General features: G+C 41.9%; 1 protein-coding gene across 2 annotated transcripts in view; it reads right to left on the reverse strand.

Moving 5' to 3' along the window:
- Positions 1-437: 437 nt before the first annotated feature.
- LOC139370091 (zinc finger protein ZFP2-like) overlaps positions 438-21,063 on the reverse strand; it is a 34,075-nt gene continuing 13,449 nt past the window's right edge. Inside the window, exons 1-4 of one of the 2 annotated variants that reach the window (XM_071109409.1) lie at positions 9,986-10,710; positions 9,572-9,669; positions 9,220-9,397; positions 438-2,170 (exon numbers count right to left, since the gene is read on the reverse strand). In XM_071109409.1, coding sequence (XP_070965510.1) covers positions 1,245-2,170; positions 9,220-9,397; positions 9,572-9,669; positions 9,986-10,469 — 1,686 coding nt within the window. In that variant the 5' untranslated portion in view covers positions 10,470-10,710 and the 3' untranslated portion in view covers positions 438-1,244. Of the gene's footprint in view, positions 2,171-9,219; positions 9,398-9,571; positions 9,670-9,985; positions 10,711-21,063 lie in introns of those variants that run through there. The other variant, XM_071109408.1, reaches the window with a different exon arrangement.

The following is a 21,063-nucleotide window of genomic DNA, read 5'->3' on the forward strand; positions in this document are numbered from 1 at the left end:
TACTTCGTTTGACAATTTGTTTGTATATTTGTGTCAGTAAAAATGTCTAAGTGAGAAATGGCTGTGGAAACTCCTTAATGATAACAACCACATCTTAGTTAACTTGGAGTCACATATGTTGCGTGGTCCTCCCACTATGACTTGAGAAACCATGTAGTTTATTAGGCTACAGATGAAATAAGTTATGAACTTGTGTGCTGAAAGTGCATGTGATGAGCTTGATGCTCCTTTCCAATACATTTTGAGGTTCTTATTCTGGTGACATGATGATCGTTGCTTGGTTGCCATTTGACAAATAAAATAATAATCTCATCATTCGGCTTGTAAATGCCACCAGGAAAGTCGAAAGAGGAACTCTTCATTGAGACAATTATACACAGCAATCTGTGGGAGAGTTGTGGTGGATATTATAAAATAAGGATCTGCTGGAGTCCAAGTCAAACCAAGATTCTTTATTTCTGAGCTCAGAGAGAATAACAGAGTTACACAGAGCAGTGTAGACAGTCTGAATTCCTGAAGCATTGGGTGATGAGCACATATCTTTATAGTTTCCTGTTCCTGGGTGGGACTTTATTCATACAAGGATGCAGGTGCAGCTGGTTTGCAACACAGGATGATACTCCCAAGAACAGGAGATTATAATAGGACAGTTTCACAAGGTTAGTCACATACTCAGTTATGTGGAAACACAAACAATTAACATTTTCCATTACAGAGTCTGAACATTTTCATTTCATTAAATCATCAGTGGGCCAACAATGCAAATGTCAACAATGGAACTAATGCATCACATCCAAATATCACTTGATTATCTGTAGTGCTGGAGGAATGACACACCCAGATAAACACACAGAGTTTTAAAAAAGGACAATTTAAAAGAAGGAACCTGATCTTCTTTATATTCAAACTGACAGAGTCCATATTCAATTCATGTTTTCTAATAAAAACAAACAAATATATGTTTGAGTATACCCTGTACCATTTAATTTCATATGGTAAAGACAGGTAAACACATTGTCAGTCAACAATATAAGACAACGGGAGCACTGTGTATGTTCTCTGATGAATTTTAAGTCAATGTGATGTGAAATATCAACATACACGCTAAGAGAAGTAATTTCTCTCTCCTGTGTGGATTCTCTAATGACGTTTTAATGACTGTTATGAGTAATATGTTTTCCCACAGTCTGAGCTTTTCTAAGCCTTCTCCTCTGTGTGCAGTCTAATGTGTTCTTTCAGGCTTCCTAAATGGGCAAAAGCTTTGCACCCTGGGAGCAGTGGTAAGGCTTCTCTCCTGTGTGTATTCTCTCATGTTGTTTCAGCTCCACCGAACGGACGAAACACTTTCCACATTGGGAGCAGTGGTAAGGCTTCTCTCCTGTGTGTATTCTCTCATGAGCTTTCAGGGTCTCTTTCCGGTTGAAACTCTTTCCACACTGGAAGCAGTGGTAAGGCTTCTCTCCTGTGTGTATTCTCTCATGCCGTTTCAGCTCCCCCGACTGGTTGAAACACTTTCCACATTGGGAGCAGTGGTAAGGCTTCTCTCCCGTGTGTATTCTCTCATGCCGTTTCAGCTCCACCGAACGGACAAAACACTTTCCACATTGGGAGCAGTGGTAAGGCTTCTCTCCTGTGTGTATTCTCTCATGTTGTTTCAGCATCCCCGACCGGGCGAAACACTTTCCACATTGGGAGCAGTGGTAAGGCTTCTCTCCCGTGTGTATTCTCTCGTGCCGTTTCAGCTCCACCGAACGGACGAAACACTTTCCACATTGGGAGCAGTGGTAAGGCTTCTCTCCTGTGTGTATTCTCTCATGTAGTTTCAGGTCCCACAAACGGACGAAACACTTTCCACATTGGGAGCAGTAGTAAGGCTTCTCTCCTGTGTGTATTTTCTCATGTTGTTTCAGGTGTCCTCTCAGGGTGAAAAACTTTCCACATTGGGAGCAGTGGTAAGGCTTCTCTCCTGTGTGTATTTTATCGTGTTGTTTCAGGTGTCCTCTCAGGGTGAAACACTTTCCACATTGGGAGCAGTGGTAAGGCTTCTCTCCTGTGTGTATTCTCTCATGAGCTTTCAGTTGTGCTTTCTGGTTACAACTCTTTCCACAGTGGGAGAACTGGTGTCGTCTTGCTGGTTTGGACGTCCCTGGCTCTGGTTCTGGTCTTTCTCCTGCCAAAGACAGTGTTATTTTTAAATAGAGACCCGAATGAAACCACATGATAAAACAACCTTGCTACGAGGGTAAATCCTAAATCAGATCTCTCAATAACCTGAGGCCAGTTTTAACAATCTTAGTGTGATTTTAAAACAAATGTAGAGCTTCCTGGTAATTACTGCTATGTTTACATCACTTATTTTATTCATCCTGTTTTACAAGTCAGAACACAAAAACCTAGACAGTTCTAGGACACTGAAGACACAGACATCACTGGATTCCAATTGAACAGGTGGTTCTAAATATATAACATTCATAGCTGTATGATACAGAATGTGACCTACACACTTCCTTAAACATAAAATAACTAAAGAAGTAATTTTGTGTGGAAGTCCAAAACTTGTTTTTACGTCACAGATACAAAGCACATCAGTAACATCTCCCCGTTGTTGAAAGGGTTCGACACATTGCTGTTTAATTGGACCAATTTCTTATTTAGACATTCACAGATTTTCAACATTTTGATTATCGCTGATGTCATATTTTGGGTAAAGTAAAAAATAAGGTGAAATATTTGGGTAAATGTTCCTAAAACTGATAGTAACTACAATAAACAAAAAATATAAACGCAACATGTAAAGTGTTGGATGTTTCATGAGCTGAAAAAAAAGATTGCAGAATTTTTTACATCCCTGTTAGTCAACATTTATTCTTTGCCAATCCATCCACCTGACAGGTGTGGCATATCAAGAAGCTGATGGAATAGCTTGATTATTACACAGGTCCACCTTGTGCTGGGGATAATAAAAGGCTACTCGAAAATGTGCAGTTTGGTCACACAACAATGCCACAGATCTCTGAGGGAGCGGGCAATTGGCATGCTGACTGCAGGAATGTCCACTGGAGCTGTTGTCAGGGAATTGAATGTACAGTACCAGTCAAAAGTTTGGACTCACCTACTCATTCAAGGGTTTTTCTTTATTTTGACTATTTTCTACATAGTAGAATAATAGAGAAGACATCAAAGTTATTAAAAACACATGGAATCATGTAGTAACCACAAGTGTTGATTCAAAATATATATTTTATTCTTCAAAAGTTGCCACCCTTGCTTTCTCTCAACCAGCTTCACCTGGAATCCTTTTCCAACAGTCTTGTAGGAGTTCCCACATATGCTGAGAACTTGTAGGCTGCTTTTCCTTTACTCTGCGATCCAACTCATCCCAAACTATCTCGATTTGGTTGAGGTCGGGGGATTGTGTAGGCCAGGTCATCTGATGCAGCACTCCATCACTCTCCTTCTTGGTCAAATAGCTCTTATACGGCCTGGAAGTGTGTTGGGTCATTGTCCTGTTGAAAAACAAATGACAGTGGGACTAAGCCCAAACCAGATGGGATGGCATATCACTGCAGAATGCTGTGGTAGTCATGCTGGTTAAGTGTGACTTGAATAAATAAATCACTGACATTGTCAATAGCAAAGCACCCGCACACCATCACATCTCCTCCTCGATGCTTCACGGTGGGAACCACATATGCGGAGATAATCTGTTCATCTACTCCTCGTCTCACAAAGACATGACGCTCGGAACCAAAAATCTCACATTTGGACTCATCAGACCCAAGGACAGATATCCACCGGTCTAATGTCCATTGCTCATGTTTCTTTGGCCCAAGCAAGTCTCTTCTTCTTATTGGTGTCCTTTAGTAGTGGTTTCCTTGCAGAAATTTGACCATGAAGGCCTGATTCACGCAGTCTCCTCTGAACCGATGATGTTGAGATGTGTCTCTTGCTTGAACTTTGTGAAGCATTTATTTGGGCTGCAATTTCTAAGTCTGGTAACTCTAATGAACTTATGCATCAGAAGTAACTCTGGATCTTCCATTCTTGTGGTGGTCCTTAAAGTAATGATGGACTGTTGTTTCTCTTTGCTTATTTGAGCTGTTCTTGACATAATATGGACTTCACCTTTTACCCAATAGGGTTATCTTCTGTATACCCCCATACCTTGTCACAACACAACTGATTGGCTCAAACACATTAAAACCTGTTATGGCACATTAACTCTTGAAACTAGGGGGCACTATTTTAATTTATGGAAAAATAACGTTCCCAAAGTAAACAGGCTATTTCTCAGGACCAGGTGCTAGAATATGCATATAATTGACAGCTTAGGATAGAAAACACTCAATATTGTCTGTGAATATAACAGAACTGATATTGCAGGCGAAAGCCTGAGAAAAATCCAATCAGGAAGTGACTCTTATTTTGAAACCTCTGCGTTCCTATGCATCCCTATTTACCATTGAGAGGGATATCAACCAGCTTCCTTTTTCTATGGCTTCCCTAATGTGTCTACAGTCACTAGACATAGTTTCAGGCTTTTATTTAGAAAAATTAGCGTGAACGACAACATTGCATCAGTGGTCAGGTGGTGGCTCTCAGAGTGATTTGTCCGTAATAGACAAAAGCGGCCATTGTGCCTCTCGCTCCTAGTGAAAAGCCAATTGTCCCGGTTGATATATTATCGAATAGATATTTGAAAAACACCTAGAGGATTGATTATAAAAAAGGTTTGCCATGTTTCTGTCGATATTATGGATCAAATTTTGAGTTTTTTTCGTTGTCGTGACCGCAACTTCCGGTGGATTTCTCAACAAAATGAAGGTATTTTGGCTATAAAAAAATTATCTTTATGGAACAAAATTAACATTCGCTGTCTAACTGGGAGTCTCGTGGGTGAAAACATCCAAAGCTCATCAAAGGTAAACAATTTAATTTGATTGCTTTTCTGATTTTCGTGACCAAGCTCCCTGCTGCTAGCTGGACATAATGCTATGCTAGGCTATCGATAAACTTACACAAATGCTTGTCTTGCTTTGGCTGTAAAGCATAATTTCAAAATCTGAGATGACAGGGTGATTAACAAAAGGCTAAGCTGTGTTTCACTATATTTCACTTGTGATTTCATGAATATGAATATTTTATATTAAGATTTTTTGTCCGTTGACACCTGTTTGGCTAGGGATTCCGCTAGCGGAACGTTGACAACATCCGGTGAAATTGCAGAGTGCAAAGTATTTTTTTATTTATTCGAAATATTTAACTTTCATGCATTCACAAGAGCAAAGCTTAACTTCTTGTTAATCTAGCCACCGTGTCAGATTTCAAAAAGGCTTTACGGCAAAAGCAAACCATGCGATTATCTGAGGACAGCACCCCATCAAACAAACACACGACAATCATATTTCAACCCGCCAGGCGCGACACAAACCTCAGAAATAACAATATAATTTGTGCCTTACCTTTGAAGAGCTTCTTCTGTTGGCACTCCAATATGTCCCATAAACATCACAAATGGTCCTTTTGTTCGATTAATTCCGTCATTATATCTCCAAAATGTCCATTTATTTGGTGCATTTGATTTAAAAAAAAACACTGGTTCCAACTCGCCCAGCATGACTACAAAATATCTAATACGATACCTGTAAATGCTGTCCAAACATTTGAAACAACTTTCCTAATCCAACTTTAGGTATTTTAAAACGTAAATAATAGAGAAAATTTAAGATGGGATAAACTGTGTTCAATACCGGATAAAAACAACGTGAAGCGCGTGACCTGGAGCGCGCATCAAAACATTAGAGAGCACTAGGCTGGACCCTCGTTCTGAATAGCCGAACTTCTTCATTTCTCTACCGAAAAACATCAACCAATTTCTAAAGACTGTTGACAACTAGTGGAAGCAATAGGAACTGCAACCAAGTGCCACAGAAAACCATTTGAAAACAGAGTCACCTCAACAACAACAAATTCCTCCTGGATGGTTTGTCCTCGGGGTTTCACCTGCCAAATAAGTTATGTTATACGCACAGACATTATTTTAACAGTTTTAGAAACTTTAGAGTGTTTTCTATCCAAACCTACCAATTCTATGAATACCCTAGCTTCTGGGCAGGTAGCAGGTAGTTTACTTTGGGAACGCTTTTCATCCGGACGTGAAAATACTGCCCCCTATCCCAAACAGGTTATAAGGAATGAAATTCCACAACTTAACTTCTAAAAAGGCACACATGTTAATTGAAATTAATTCCCGGTGATTACCTCATGATGCTACAGTCCTCCTTTAAGACTCCATAATGTTTCATCATTTGATGGTACAGTCCTCCTTTAAGACTCCATAATGCTTAATCATTAGCTGTTACAGTCCTCCTTTAAGTCTCCATAATGTTTAGAATGTGTCTGGAAGCGCTACTCTATCTATATATTATACTCTCATCCTTTCGGTTTTATTAATATTTACCAACAAAATCTTCATATTTACCCCCCTCTAACAATACCGCTACAGAATTAGCGTAGTAGGCCATGTAACTTAAGGTAATCAGAAATATTTAGGACTAACTTATTCCTTGCCACCCATTCTGAAACTAACTGCAGCTCTATGTTAAGTGTTGCAGTCATTTCAGTCGCTGTAGTAGCTGACGTGTACAGTGTTGAGTCATCCGCATACATAGACTCACTGGCTTTACTCAAATGTCATTGGCATGTTGTTGGTAAAGATTGAAAAAAGTAGGTGCCAAACAGCTGCCCTGGGGAATTCCTGATTCAAACTTGATTTTGTAGCTCTGGGGCGGCAGGTAGCCTAGTGGTTGGAGATTTAGGCCAGTAACCGAAAGATTGCTGGATCGAATCCCCGAGTTGACAAGGTAAAAAACTCTGTCGTAATTGAAAAAAAATAATTGAAAAAAATAATTGAAAATAATAATTTGTTCTTAACTGACTTGCCTAGTTAAATAAAGGTTACATTTTAAAAGAAAAACTCTTTATCCACAATATAGCAGGGGGTGTAAAGCCATACGTTTTTTCAGCAGCAGACTTTGATCGATAATGTCAAATGGAGCTTTACTATTCTTGGGTAGTGGAATGACTTTAGCTTCCCTCCAGGCCTGAGGGCACACACTTTCTAGTAGGCTTAAAATAAAGACAAGGCAAATAGGAATGGCAATATCGGCCGCTATTATCCTCAATTTTCCATCCACGTTGTCAGACACCAGTGACTTGTCATTGTAGATTTTATTTGCGCAAAATTTCATTGAAGATGCTCCAAAGCTTTTTACTATCATTCTTCATGTCATTTATCTTTGTTTCATTGTGTACTTTCTTCTTTTTATTCAGTTTAGTCAAATGATGTCTCAATTTGCAATAGGTTTGCCAATCAGTTATTCAGCCAGACCTATATGCCATCTCTTTTGCCTCCCTCTTCATCATACCATTTTTAAATTCCTCATCAATCCACGTGGATTTAACAGTTTTTGCAGTCATTTTCTTAATGGGTGCTGCTTATTAGTAGCTGGTATAAGCAGTTTCAAACGTGTCAAGGGCAGTGTCTGGTTGCTCCTCATTACACACCACGGACCAACAAATATTATTTACATCAACAACATAGGAATCACTACAAAAAAATGTATGACCTCATATACCGTAATTGCTGGACTATTAAGCGCACTTGAATATAAACCGCACCCACTGAATTATTAAAAAATATGTATTTTGTACATAAATAAGCCGCACATGTCTATAAGCCGCAGGTGCTTACCGGTACATTGAAACAAATTAACTTGGTCACTATCTTCCTCCTCCTGTGCACTGAAACCACTGAAGTCATCTCCTTCGGTGTCGGAGATGAATAGCCTCAGAATTTCTTCATCCGATGTTGGATCGTTTTCATTGTCGCTCTCGTCACTTTCATCCGGAGGCAAATACCCCGCTGAGCTCATGCTGCCCCTTCAACACGCAGCAGTCCAGCCTTTCGAAACCCGTTGATGATAGTGGATTTTTTGACAATGCTCCACGCAGTCAGGACCCACTGGCAGACTTGACCATAAGTTGCTCTTCGCATGCGGCCCATTTTAGTGAAGGATTTCTACCCACTTGTCATCCAAGCCTCCCACTGAACAAGGAGCGCCACCTTAAATGCACGATTTACACTGATGTCGAGTGGCTGCAAATACTTTGGGCCATCTGCTTTTCTTCCCTCTGAAAGCTTTTGTTGTCTTTTTGCACTGAGTCAGTTCCTCACGCTGCTGTTTCCAACGTCTTATCATCGACTCATTAAGGCCAAGCTCCCGTGCAGCAGCTCTATTTCCTTTTCCAACAGCCAGATCGATCGCCTTCAACTTGAAAGCTGCATCATATGCATTTCTCCGTGTCTTTGCTATGATGAGGGTGACAAAAATTACTACCGTAATCAGAATGATGGGAAGTTTGAGCGCGCTCGATTTACGTCACATTATGTGACGGTGCTCAGTTTTTTGGCGGCATGAATCTTGTGAAAGCGGGAAAAATCCATAAATTAGCCGCGTCATTGTATAAACCGCGAGGTTCAAAGGTTGGGAATAAAGTAGCGGCTTATAGTCCGGAAATTACGGTACACAATATTAGTCCCAGCCTTTGGAACGGTGCTTTTCCTAGACATGGCTACTATATTGTGATCACTACATCTGATGGATCTGGACACTGCTTTAAAACCCATTTCTGCAGCATTAGTAAAGATATGATCAAACCATGTTGATGATTTCATTCCTCTACTGTTTGTAACTACCCTGGTAGGTTGATTGATAACCTGAACAAGGTTGCCGGCACTGGTTACAGTTTGAAGCTTTTGCTTGAGTGGGCAGCCTGATCACAGCTTTTCTTCAGTACTAGTTAATTAATGACCAAAGTCTTGAGTTTAGTTTTCCTGTTCTACAGTCTTTTAAAGATAGGGGCGTTGACTGCGACAGGCAATGTAACATCCATAATGTTTTAAGGAAAAGTTTTTGTAAAACAAGCACCTTACATTGGATCATCTTGAAACTTTCTCTCCAAAGCTACCTTTCATCAAGGTTTTATATGGTCTATTGGTTCCTCTCTTTTCATTGGCAGAATCCTTTTTCAGTGTTATGATATTCATAACATCCACTCTATCTTCCTGTCAACTAACAGAACTCTACTGGTTATCCTGGTAACAGATACCGGTGGGCAGATCTATTGTATTTGTTCAAACTAAACTACAGCACTTACTTTGATGAGTCAAATCTGATCCTTTCTTCTCTTCTCCTCCTCTCACAGTTCCACTCAGCCCCATTTTTTTCCTGCAGTCCACCAGCAGCACAGACAACCTCTTCATACCCAGCAGTAAGGTGCTACCGGGAGAGGCACGACGCGGGGACTCCGGGAGGGAGGAAGGGCTAGCATTGTCCTAGTAACCATAAAGAGGGGACACAGACACATGTCATTATGTGCTTTACAGAAACCCAGCCCAGACCCAGATAGAGCAAGCTGTATGCTAGACCAGACCAAGCTGTATGCTAGACCAGATCAAGCTGTATGCTAGACCAAACCAAGCTGTATGCTAGACCAGACCAAGCTGTACCATCTGGTGTTCTGATCTGGAGAGACTCTTCTCTGCATCGTCAGCATCAGGATGTTGTTGAGGCTCCCCAGAGGATCCACCATAGTCATGTCTCTCTCCTGTGTGAACGAGAACATCAAAATGAGTAGTAAACTCCCTTTGATATTTTAAGTAGAACATATGCTTCAATATTGAATTTTAAAAGCCTGTTATACTAGATGAGGGGAACTTTAATATAGACAACATGGAGAATGCAATACATCTAATTGAAAAGTCCCTAAAATATATGAACCAATGGCAGATTGACCCTTTAACAATTGATATAGTACTGAACAACATATTCAAGTGTAGAACTTCAGTAGAATGCCCCTTAAAAACCACACATTAGTTCAACAACTGCATAGTTTGTGCCCCTGTTTTTAAGACAGTACTCACTGATGGTAATCGGATATTCTGTCTCCTCCTCTTTCACTCCCAAAACGTCTTCCTCCTTCACCTTTATTGAGACAGCATCCTCTTCCTCTCTAAAAGGTTCATTCTCTTCTATCACTATAACAGCCTCCTCTTCCTTCTTTTTCATTCTGAAATGTTCTTTCACTATAACAGCATCTTCTTCCTTCACTATAACAGTCTCCTCTTCCTCCTTTTTCATTCTAAAAGGTTCTTTCACTATAACAGCATCTTCTTCTTTCACTATAACAGTCTCCTCTTCCTCCTTTTTCATTCGGAAATGTTTTTCCACTATAACAGCATCCTCTTCCTTCACTATAACAGTCTCCTCTTCCTCCTTTTTCATTCTAAAAGGTTCTTTCTCTTCTTTCACTGTAACCTCTTCTTCAATGTTCATTGCCAGAGCTTCTTTCTGCAAACAGCAGACCTCCTCTTCTATAGCAGGGGATGAGTACTTTAATGAACTCATGGTCAGGGATGTTAGCTAGCTCGTTAGCATTAGCGAATAGCCTAGTGCTAGTCTCAGCATCAATCTTTAACAAGTTTGCAAATTAGGTTACAGTTAACCAGTTAATACGTCAACAGAACTGTGTTTAAAACACTGAGATTAGATAATGTACATTAAGATGGTCTAAATCGTCAATCTTTCACTTTTATGTTGGCTAGCAAGCTACCGAGGTGGTTGAAAGAGTAGCCGCGTTGTTGTTCCTGAAGAAGCGTCCGTCCAGTCCATTATACGTCACGGAAGAATCATCACCTGAAAGACGCTCATCGCCGTCTGCTGTCTGGAGTGGGTAACGCAGTTTGGAAACAATACACTACACTACACTACACTTTTGTATTGGAAAGATATCTAAAAAGGATTAAACTTTTTTACATGTTTTATCATTTTTATTTTTATGAAAATCACTGAGGAGGGTCCTCCCCTTCCTCCTCTCAGGAGCCTCCACTTCCTCCTCTGAGGAGCCTCCCCTTTCTCCTTTGAGGAAGCTCCCCTTCCTCTTCTCAGGAGCGTCCCCTTCCTCCTCTGAGGAGCCTCCCCTGCACCCAAAGGACATCCAGCCAACTTGTGTGGGAAGCATTGGAGTCAACATGGGCCAGCATCCCTGTGGAAAGCTTTCGACACCTTGTAGAGTCCATGCCCCGACGAATTGAGGCTTATCTGAGGGAGAAAGAGGAGGGTCCAACTTCATATTAGGAAGGTGTTCGAAATGTTTGGTATAATCAGTGGATATATCTGCCATTTAGCAGACACTTTTATCTAAAGGGATTTGCAGTCATGTTTGCAAACAATTAGCATATGGATGGTCCCAGGAATCAAACCCACTACCCTGGTTTAACAAGCACTATACTCCACCAACTGAGCAACAGGACCACAAGGAATGATCAAGGAATGACGCAGATAAACACACACAGCCTGAGTTTCAGAAATATAATTAAATCAAAGACCTTAACATTGAAACTGACATACTTCATATTAGACGTAGACCGATTAATTAGGGCCGATTTCAAGTTTGTATAAACAATTTATACAAAATGTAAAAAATTGTACACCTTTATTTAATCTTTATTTAACTCGGCAAGTCAGTTAAGAACACATTCTTATTTTCAATGACGGCCTTGGAACGGTGGGCTAACTGCCTTGTCCAGGGGTAGAACGCTAGAATTTCACCTTGTCAGCTCGGGGGAATCAAACTTGCAACCTTACAGTTAACTCGTCCAGCGCTCTAACCACCTGCCTCATTACACTCCACGAGGATCCTGCCTATTACACGAATGTAGTAGAAGTTGCTAGCTAGCATTAAACTTCTTATAAAAACAATCAATCAATCATAATCACTTATAACTAACTACACATGGGTGATGATATTACTAGTTTATCTAGCATGTCCTGTCGATGCGGTGCGTATCGTTGCTCCAATGTGTACCTAACCATAAACACCAATGCCTTTCTTAAAATCAATACACAGAAGTATATATTTTTAAACCTGCATATTTAGCTAGAAGCAATCCAGGTTAGCAGGCAATATTAACCAGGTGAAATTGTGTCACTTCTCTTGCGTTCATTGCACGCAGAGTCAGGGTAGATGCAACAGTTTGGGCCGCCTGGCTCATTGCGAACTAATTTGCCAGGACTTTACGTAATTATGACATAACATTGAAGGTTGTGCAATGTAACAAGTATATTTAGACTTGGGGATGCCACCCTTTAGATAAAATACCGAACGGTTCCGTATTTCACTGAAATAATAAACATTTTGTTTTCAAAATGATAGTTTCCGCATTCGACCATATTAATGACCAAAGGCTAGCTAGTTAGCGGGCGCACGCTAATAGCGTTTCAAATTTCACTCTCTCTGAGACTTGGAGTAGTTATTCCCCTTGCTCTGCAAGGGCCTGCGGCTTTTGTGGAGTAATGGGTAACGCTGCTTCGAGTGTGGCTGTTGTCGATGTGTTCCTGGTTCGAGCCCAGGTAGGGGCGAGGAGAGGGACGGAAGCTATACTGTTACACAGGCAATACTAGAGTGCCTATAAGAACATCCAATAGTCAAAGGTATATGAAATACAAATGGTATAGAGAGAAATAGTTCTATAAATACTATATTAACTACAACCTAAAACCTCTTACTTGGGAATATTTAAGTCTCATGTTAAAAGGAACCACCAGCTTTCATATGTTCTCATGTTCTGAGCAAGGAACTCAAACGTTAGCTTTTTTACATGGCACATATTGCCATTTATTTACTTCTCCGACACTTTGTTTTTGCATTATTTTAACCAAATTGAACATGTTTCATAATTTATTTGAGGCTAAATTGATTTTTATTGATGTATTATATTAAGTTAAATAAGTGTTCATTCAGTATTGTTGTAATTGTCATTATTAGAAAAACAAACAAAAAAATTGTCCAATTAATCGCTCTAATAATCGGTATCAGCGTTGAAAAATCATAATCGGTCGAACTCTAATCTCTCTCTCTACTCTACTATTTAAACCAGTACAGAGTTAATGTGGAGGCTATATACAGGAGGTACCAGTACAGAGTCAATGTGGAGACTATATACAGGGGTTACCAGTACAGAGTCAATGTGGAGGCTGTATACAGGGGGTACCAGTACAGAGTTAATGTGGAGGCTGTATACAGGGGTACCAGTACAGAGTCAATGTGGAGACTATATACAGGAGATACCAGTACAGAGTTAATGTGGAGGCTATATACAGGAGATACCAGTACAGAGTCAATGTGGAGACTATATACAGGAGGTACCAGTACATAGTCAATGTGGAGACTATATACAGGAGATACCAGCACAGAGTCAATGTGGAGACTATATACAGGGGGTACCAGTACAGAGTCAATGTGGAGGCTATATACAGGAGATACCAGTACAGAGTCAATGTGGAGGCTATATACAGGGGGTACCAGTACAGAGTCAATGTGGAGGCTATATACAGGAGATACCAGCACAGAGTCAATGTGGAGACTATATACAGGGGGTACCAGTACAGAGTCAATGTGGAGGCTATATACAGGAGATACCAGTACAGAGTCAATGTGGAGGCTATATACAGGGGGTAACAGTACAGAGTCAATGTGGAGGCTATATACAGGGGATACCAGTACAGAGTTAATGTGGAGGCTATATACAGGGGTTACCAGTACAGAGTCAATGTGGAGGCTATATACAGGGGGTACCAGTACAGAGTCAATGTGGAGGTTATATACAGGGGGTACCAGTACAGAGTTAATGTGGAGGCTATATACAGGAGGTACCAGTACAGAGTCAATGTGGAGGCTATATACAGGGGGTACCAGTACAGAGTCAATGTGGAGGCTATATACAGGAGGTACCAGTACAGAGTCAATGTGGAGGCTATATACAGGAGATACCAGTACAGAGTCAATGTGGAGGCTATATACAGGGGGTACCAGTACAGAGTCAATGTGGAGACTATATACAGGGGGTACCAGTACAGAGTCAATGTGGAGGCTATATACAGGAGATACCAGTACAGAGTCAGTGTGGAGGCTATATACAGGGGGTACCAGTACAGAGTCAATGTGGAGGCTATATACAGGGGATACCAGTACAGAGTTAATGTGGAGGCTATATACAGGGGATACCAGTACAGAATCAATGTGGAGGCTATATACAGGGGGTACCAGTACAGAGTCAATGTGGAGGCTATATACAGGGGGTACCAGTACAGAGTTAATGTGGAGGCTATATACAGGAGGTACCAGTACAGAGTCAATGTGGAGACTATATACAGGGGGTACCAGTACAGAGTCAATGTGGAGGCTGTATACAGGAGATACCAGTACAGAGTCAATGTGGAGGCTATATACAGGGGGTACCAGTACAGAGTTAATGTGGAGGCTATATACAGGGGATACCAGTACAGAGTTAATGTGGAGGCTATATACAGGAGGTACCAGTACAGAGTCAATGTGGAGACTATATACAGGGGGTACCAGTACAGAGTCAATGTGGAGGCTATATACAGGGGGTACCAGTACAGAGTCAATGTGGAGACTATATACAGGGGGTACCGGTACAGAGTCAATGTGGAGGCTATATACAGGGAGTACCAGTACAGAGTCAATGTGGAGGCTATATACAGGAGATACCAGTACATAGTCAATGTGGAGGCTATATACAGGAGGTACCAGTACAGAGTCAATGTGGAGGCTATATATAGGGGGTACCAGTACAGAGTCAATGTGGAGGCTATATACAGGGGGTACCAGTACAGAGTCAATGTGGAGACTATATACAGGGGGTACCAGTACAGAGTCAATGTGGAGACTATATACAGGAGGTACCAGTACCGAGTCAATGTGGAGACTATATACAGGAGGTACCAGTACAGAGTCAATGTGGAGGCTATATACAGGAGATACCAGTACAGAGTCAATGTGGAGGCTATATACAGGAGGTACCAGTACAGAGTTAATGTGGAGGCTGTATACAGGAGGTACCAGTACAGAGTCAATGTGGAGACTATATACAGGGGATACCAGTACAGAGTTAATGTGGAGGCTATATACAGGAGATACCAGTACAGAGTCAATGTGGAGACTATATACAGGGGATACCAGTACAGAGTTAATGTGGAGGCTATATACAGGAGATACCAGTACAGAGTCAATGTGGAGACTATATACAGGGGATACCAGTACAGAGTTAATGTGGAGGCTATATACAGGAGATACCAGTACAGAGTCAATGTGGAGGCTGTATACAGGAGATACCAGTACAGAGTCAATGTGGAGGCTATATACAGGGGATACCAGTACAGAGTCAATGTGGAGACTATATACAGGGGATACCAGTACAGAGTCAATGTGGAGGCTATATACAGGGGATACCAGTACAGAGTCAATGTGGAGACTATATACAGGGGATACCAGTACAGAGTCAATGTGGAGGCTATATACAGGGGATACCAGTACAGAGTCAATGTGGAGACTATATACAGGGGATACCAGTACAGAGTCAATGTGGAGGCTATATACAGGAGATACCAGTACAGAGTCAATGTGGAGGCTATATACAGGAGGTACCAGTACAGAGTTAATGTGGAGGCTGTATACAGGAGATACCAGTACAGAGTCAATGTGGAGACTATATACAGGAGGTACCAGTACAGAGTCAATGTGGAGGCTATATACAGGAGGTACCAGTACAGAGTCAATGTGGAGGCTATAGACAGGGGGTACCAGTACAGAGTTAATGTGGAGGCTATATACAGGGGGTACCAGTACAGAGTTAATGTGGAGCCTATATACAGGAGATACCAGTACAGAGTTAATGTGTAGGCTATATACAGGAGGTACCAGTACATAGTTAATGTGGAGGCTATATACAGGGGGTACCAGTACAGAGTTAATGTGGAGTCTATATACAGGAGGTACCAGTACAGAGTTAATGTGGAGGCTGTATACAGGAGATACCAGTACAGAGTCAATGTGGAGACTATATACAGGGGATACCAGTACAGAGTTAATGTGGAGGCTATATACAGGAGATACCAGTACAGAGTCAATGTGGAGACTATATACAGGAGATACCAGTACAGAGTTAATGTGGAGGCTATATACAGGAGATACCAGTACAGAGTCAATGTGGAGACTATATACAGGAGGTACCAGTACAGAGTCAATGTGGAGGCTATATACAGGAGGTACCAGTACAGAGTCAATGTGGAGGCTATAGACAGGGGGTACTAGTACAGAGTTAATGTGGAGGCTATATACAGGGGGTACCAGTACAGAGTTAATGTGGAGCCTATATACAGGAGATACCAGTACAGAGTTAATGTGTAGGCTATATACAGGAGGTACCAGTACATAGTTAATGTGGAGGCTATATACAGGGGGTACCAGTACAGAGTTAATGTGGAGTCTATATACAGGAGGTACCAGTACAGAGTTATTGTGGAGGCTATATACAGGGGGTACCAGTACAGAGTCAATGTGGAGACTATATACAGGAGGTACCAGTACAGAGTCAATGTGAAGGCTATATACAGGGGGTACCAGTACAGAGTCAATGTGGAGGCTATGTACAGGAGATACCAGTATAGAGTCAACGTGGAGGCTATATTAAGGAGGTACCAGTACAGGGTCAATGTGAAGGCTATACACAGGAGGTACCAGTACAGAGTCAATGTGGAGGCTATGTACAGGAGATACCAGTACAGAGTCAATGTGGAGGCTATACACAGGAGGTACCAGTACAGAGTCAATGTGGAGGCTATGTACAGGAGATACCAGTATAGAGTCAACGTGGAGGCTATATACAGGGGGTACCAGTACAGAGTCAATGTGGAGGCTATATACAGGAGGTACCAGTACAGGGTCAATGTGAAGGCTATATACAGGAGGTACCAGTACAGAGTCAATGTGAAGGCTATATACAGGAGGTACCAGTACAGAGTCAATGTGGAGGCTATATACAGGAGGTACCAGTACAGGGTCAATGTGAAGGTTTGCTCGTGTTTCTTGGCCCAAGCAAGTCTCTTCTTCTTTTTGCTGTCCTTGAGTAGTGGTTTCTTTGCAGCAATTCAACCATGAAGGCCTGATTCACACAGTCTCCTCTGAACAGTTGATATTGAGATGTGTCTGTTCATTCAACTCTGTGAAGCATTTATTTGGGCAGCAATTTCTGAGGCTGGTAACTCTAATGAACTTATCCTCTGTAGCAGAAGTAACTCTGGGTCTCAATAAAATGCTAATTAATTACTTAAAAATCATTCAATGTGATTTTCTGGATTTTTGTTTTAGATTCCGTCTCTCATGGTTGAAGCCTGCTATAGACCACCCTCTGCCCCCAGCTGTGCTCTGGACACCATATGTGAACTGATTGCCCCCTATCTATCTTCAGAGCTCGTGCTGCTAGGCGACCTAAACTGGAACATGCTTAACACCCCAGCCACCCTACAATCTAAACTTGATGCCCTCAATCTCACACAAATTATCAATGAACCTACCAGGTACCTCCCCAAAGCCGGAAACACGGGCACCCTCATAGATATCATCCTAACCAACTTGCCCTCTAAATACACCTCTGCTGTTATCAACCAAGATCTCAGCGATCACTGCCTCATTGCCTGCATCCGTAATGGGTCAGCGGTCAAACGACCTCCACTCATCACTGTCCAACGCTCCCTGAAACACTTCAGCGAGCAGGCCTTTCTAATCGACCTGGCCGGGGTATCCTGGAAGGATATTGATCTCATCCCGTCAGTAGAGGATGCCTGGGTATTTTTTTTAAAATGCCTTCCTAACCATCTTAAATAAGCATGCCCCATTCAAGTAATTTAGAACCAGGAACAGATATAGCCCTTGGTTCTCCCCAGACCTGACTGCCCTTAACCAACACAAAAACATCCTATGGCGTTCTGCATTAGCATCGAACAGCCCCCGTGATATGCAGCTGTTCAGGGAAGCGAGAAACCATTATACACAGGCAGTTAGAAAAGCCAAGGTTAGCTTTTTCAAGCAGAAATTTGCTTCCTGCAACACTAACTCAAAAAAGTTCTGGAACACTGTAAAGTCCATGGAGAATAAGAACACCTCCTCCCTGCTGCCCACTGCACTGAAGATAGGAAACACTGTCAACACTGATAAATCCACCATAATTGAGAATTTCAATAAGCATTTTTCTATGGCTGGCCATGCTTTCCACCTGGCTACTCCTACCCCGGTCAACAGCACTGCACCCCCCACAGCAACTCGCCCAAGCCTTCCCCATTTCTCTTTCTCCCAAATCCAGTCAGCTGATGTTCTGACAGAGCGGCAAAATCTGGACCCCTACAAATCAACCCGGGCTAGACAATCTGGACCCTTTCTTTCTAAAATTATCTGCCGAAATTGTTGCCACCCCTATTACTAGCCTGTTCAACCTCTCTTTCGTGTCGTCTGACATTCCCAAAGATTGGAAAGTAGCTGCGGTCATCCCCCTCTTCAAAGGGGGGGACACTCTTGACCCAAACTGCTACAGACCTATATCTATCCTACCTTGCCTTTCTAAGGTCTTCGAAAGCAAAGTCAACCAACAGATTACCGACCATTTCGAATCTCACCATACCTTCTCTGCTATGCAATCTGGTTTCAGAGCTGGTCATGGGTGCACCTCAGCCACGCTCAAGATCCTAAACGATATCTTAACCGCCATCGATAAGAAACATTACTGTGCAGCCGTATTCATTGATCTGGCCAAGGCTTTCAACTCTGTCAATCACCACATCCTCATCGGCAGACTCAACAGCCTTGGTTTCTCAAATGATTGCCTCGCCTGGTTCACCAACTAATTCTCTGATAGAGTTCAATGTGTAAAATCGGAGGGTCTGCTGTCCGGACCTCTGGCAGTCTCTATGGGGGTGCCACAGGGTTCAATTGTTGGACCGACTCTCTTCTCTGTATACATCAATGATGTCGCTCTTGCTGCTGGTGAGTCTCTGATCCACCTCTACGCAGACAACATCATTCTGTATACTTCTGGCCCTTCTTAGGACACTGTGTTAACAACCCTCCAGGCAAGTTTCAATGCCATACAACTCTCCTTCCGTGGCCTCCAATTGCTCTTAAATACAAGTAAAACTAAATGCATGCTCTTCAACCGATCGCTGCCTGCACCTGCCCGCCTGTCCAACATCACTACTCTGGACGGCTCTGACTTAGAATACGTGGACAATTACAAATACCTAGGTGTCTGGTTAGACTGTAAACTCTCCCTCCAGACCCACATCAAACATCTCCAATCCAGAGTTAAATCTAGAATTGGCTTCCTATTTCGCAACAAAGCATCCTTCACTCATGCTGCCAAACATACCCTTGTAAAACTGACCATCCTACCAATCCTCGACTTCGGTGATGTCATTTACAAAATAGCCTCCAATACCCTACTCAACTAATTGGATGCAGTCTATCACAGTGCAATCCGTTTTGTCACCAAAGCCCCATATACTACCCACCATTGCGACCTGTACGCTCTCGTTGGCTGGCCCTCGCTTCATACTCGTCGCCAAACCCACTGGCTCCATGTCATCTACAAGACCCTGCTAGGTAAAGTCCCCCCTTATCTCAGCTCGCTGGTCACCATAGCATCACCCAACTGTAGCATGCCCTCCAGCAGGTATATCTCTCTGGTCACCCCCAAAACCAATTCTTTCTTTGGCTGCCTCTCCTTCCAGTTCTCTGCTACCAATGACTGGAACGAACTACAAAAATCTCTGAAACTGGAAACACTTATCTCCCTCACTAGCTTTAAGCACCAACTGTCAGAGCAGCTCACAGATTACTGCACCTGTACATAGCCCACCTATAATTTAAGCCCAAACAACTACCTCTTTCCCTACTGTATTTATTTTATTTATTTTGCTCCTTTGCACCCCATTATTTTTATTTCTACTTTGCACATTCTTCCACTGCAAATCTACCATTCCAGTGTTTTACTTGCTATATTGTATTTACTTCGCCACCATGGCCTTTTTTTTGCCTTCACCTCCCTTATCTCATCTCATTTGCTCACATCGTATATAGACTTGTTTATACTGTATTATTGACTGTATGTTTGTTTTACTCCATGTGTAACTCTGTCGTTGTATGTGTCGAACTGCTTTGCTTTATCTTGGCCAGGTCACAATTGTAAATGAGAACTTGTTCTCAACTTGCCTACCTGGTTAAATAAAGGTGTTCTCAACTTGCCTACCTGGTTAAATAAAGGTGAAATAAATCAATTTTAAAAAAGTGTATCTATGATAAAAAATGACAGACCTCTACATGCTTTGTAAGTAGGAAACACTGCCGATTTTGCAGGCTATCAAATACTTGTTCTCCCCACTGTATAGCCATATTATAAAGTATGAAAAGGCTTGTTCGTTCACATGTCATGAATTCACTATGACATGATATTTGTATACGTTTTTTAAAAAACTTTTATTATGTAATAGATCATATGGGTTGAAAAGTGTTTTATTAGAAAAGTATGAAAATCAAATTAAATATTATTTGTCACGTGCCGAATACAACCGGTGTAGACCTTAGTGAAATGCTGACTTACAAGCCCTTCACCAACAATGCAGTTAAGAAAAATACTTGTAAAGTACAAAAAAAGTCCCTCTGACACCGCCTGCTATAGAAGTCCTGAGTGGCAGGAAGCTTGGCCCTAGTGATGTACTGGGCCGTACGCACTGCCCTCTGTAGTGCCTTGCGGTCAGAGGCCGAGCAGTTGCCAAACCAGGCAGTGATGCAATCAGTCAGGATGCTCTCGATGGTGCAGCTGTAGAACGTTTTGAGGATCTGAGGACCCATGACAAATCTTTTCAGAATCCTGAGGGGGAATAGGTTTTGTCGTGCCCTCTTCACGACTGTCTTGGTGTGCTTGGACCATGATAGTTTGTTGGTGATGCGGACACCAAGGAACTTGAAACTCTCAACCTGCTCCACTACAGCTCTGTCAATGAGAATGTGGCATGCTTGGTCCTCCTTTTCCTGTAGTCCACAATCATCTCCTTTATCTTGATCACATTGAGGGAACGGTTGCTGTCCTGG

Source organism: Oncorhynchus clarkii, chromosome 17 (assembly GCF_045791955.1).
Source record: "Oncorhynchus clarkii lewisi isolate Uvic-CL-2024 chromosome 17, UVic_Ocla_1.0, whole genome shotgun sequence".
Lineage (NCBI taxonomy): Eukaryota > Metazoa > Chordata > Actinopteri > Salmoniformes > Salmonidae > Oncorhynchus > Oncorhynchus clarkii.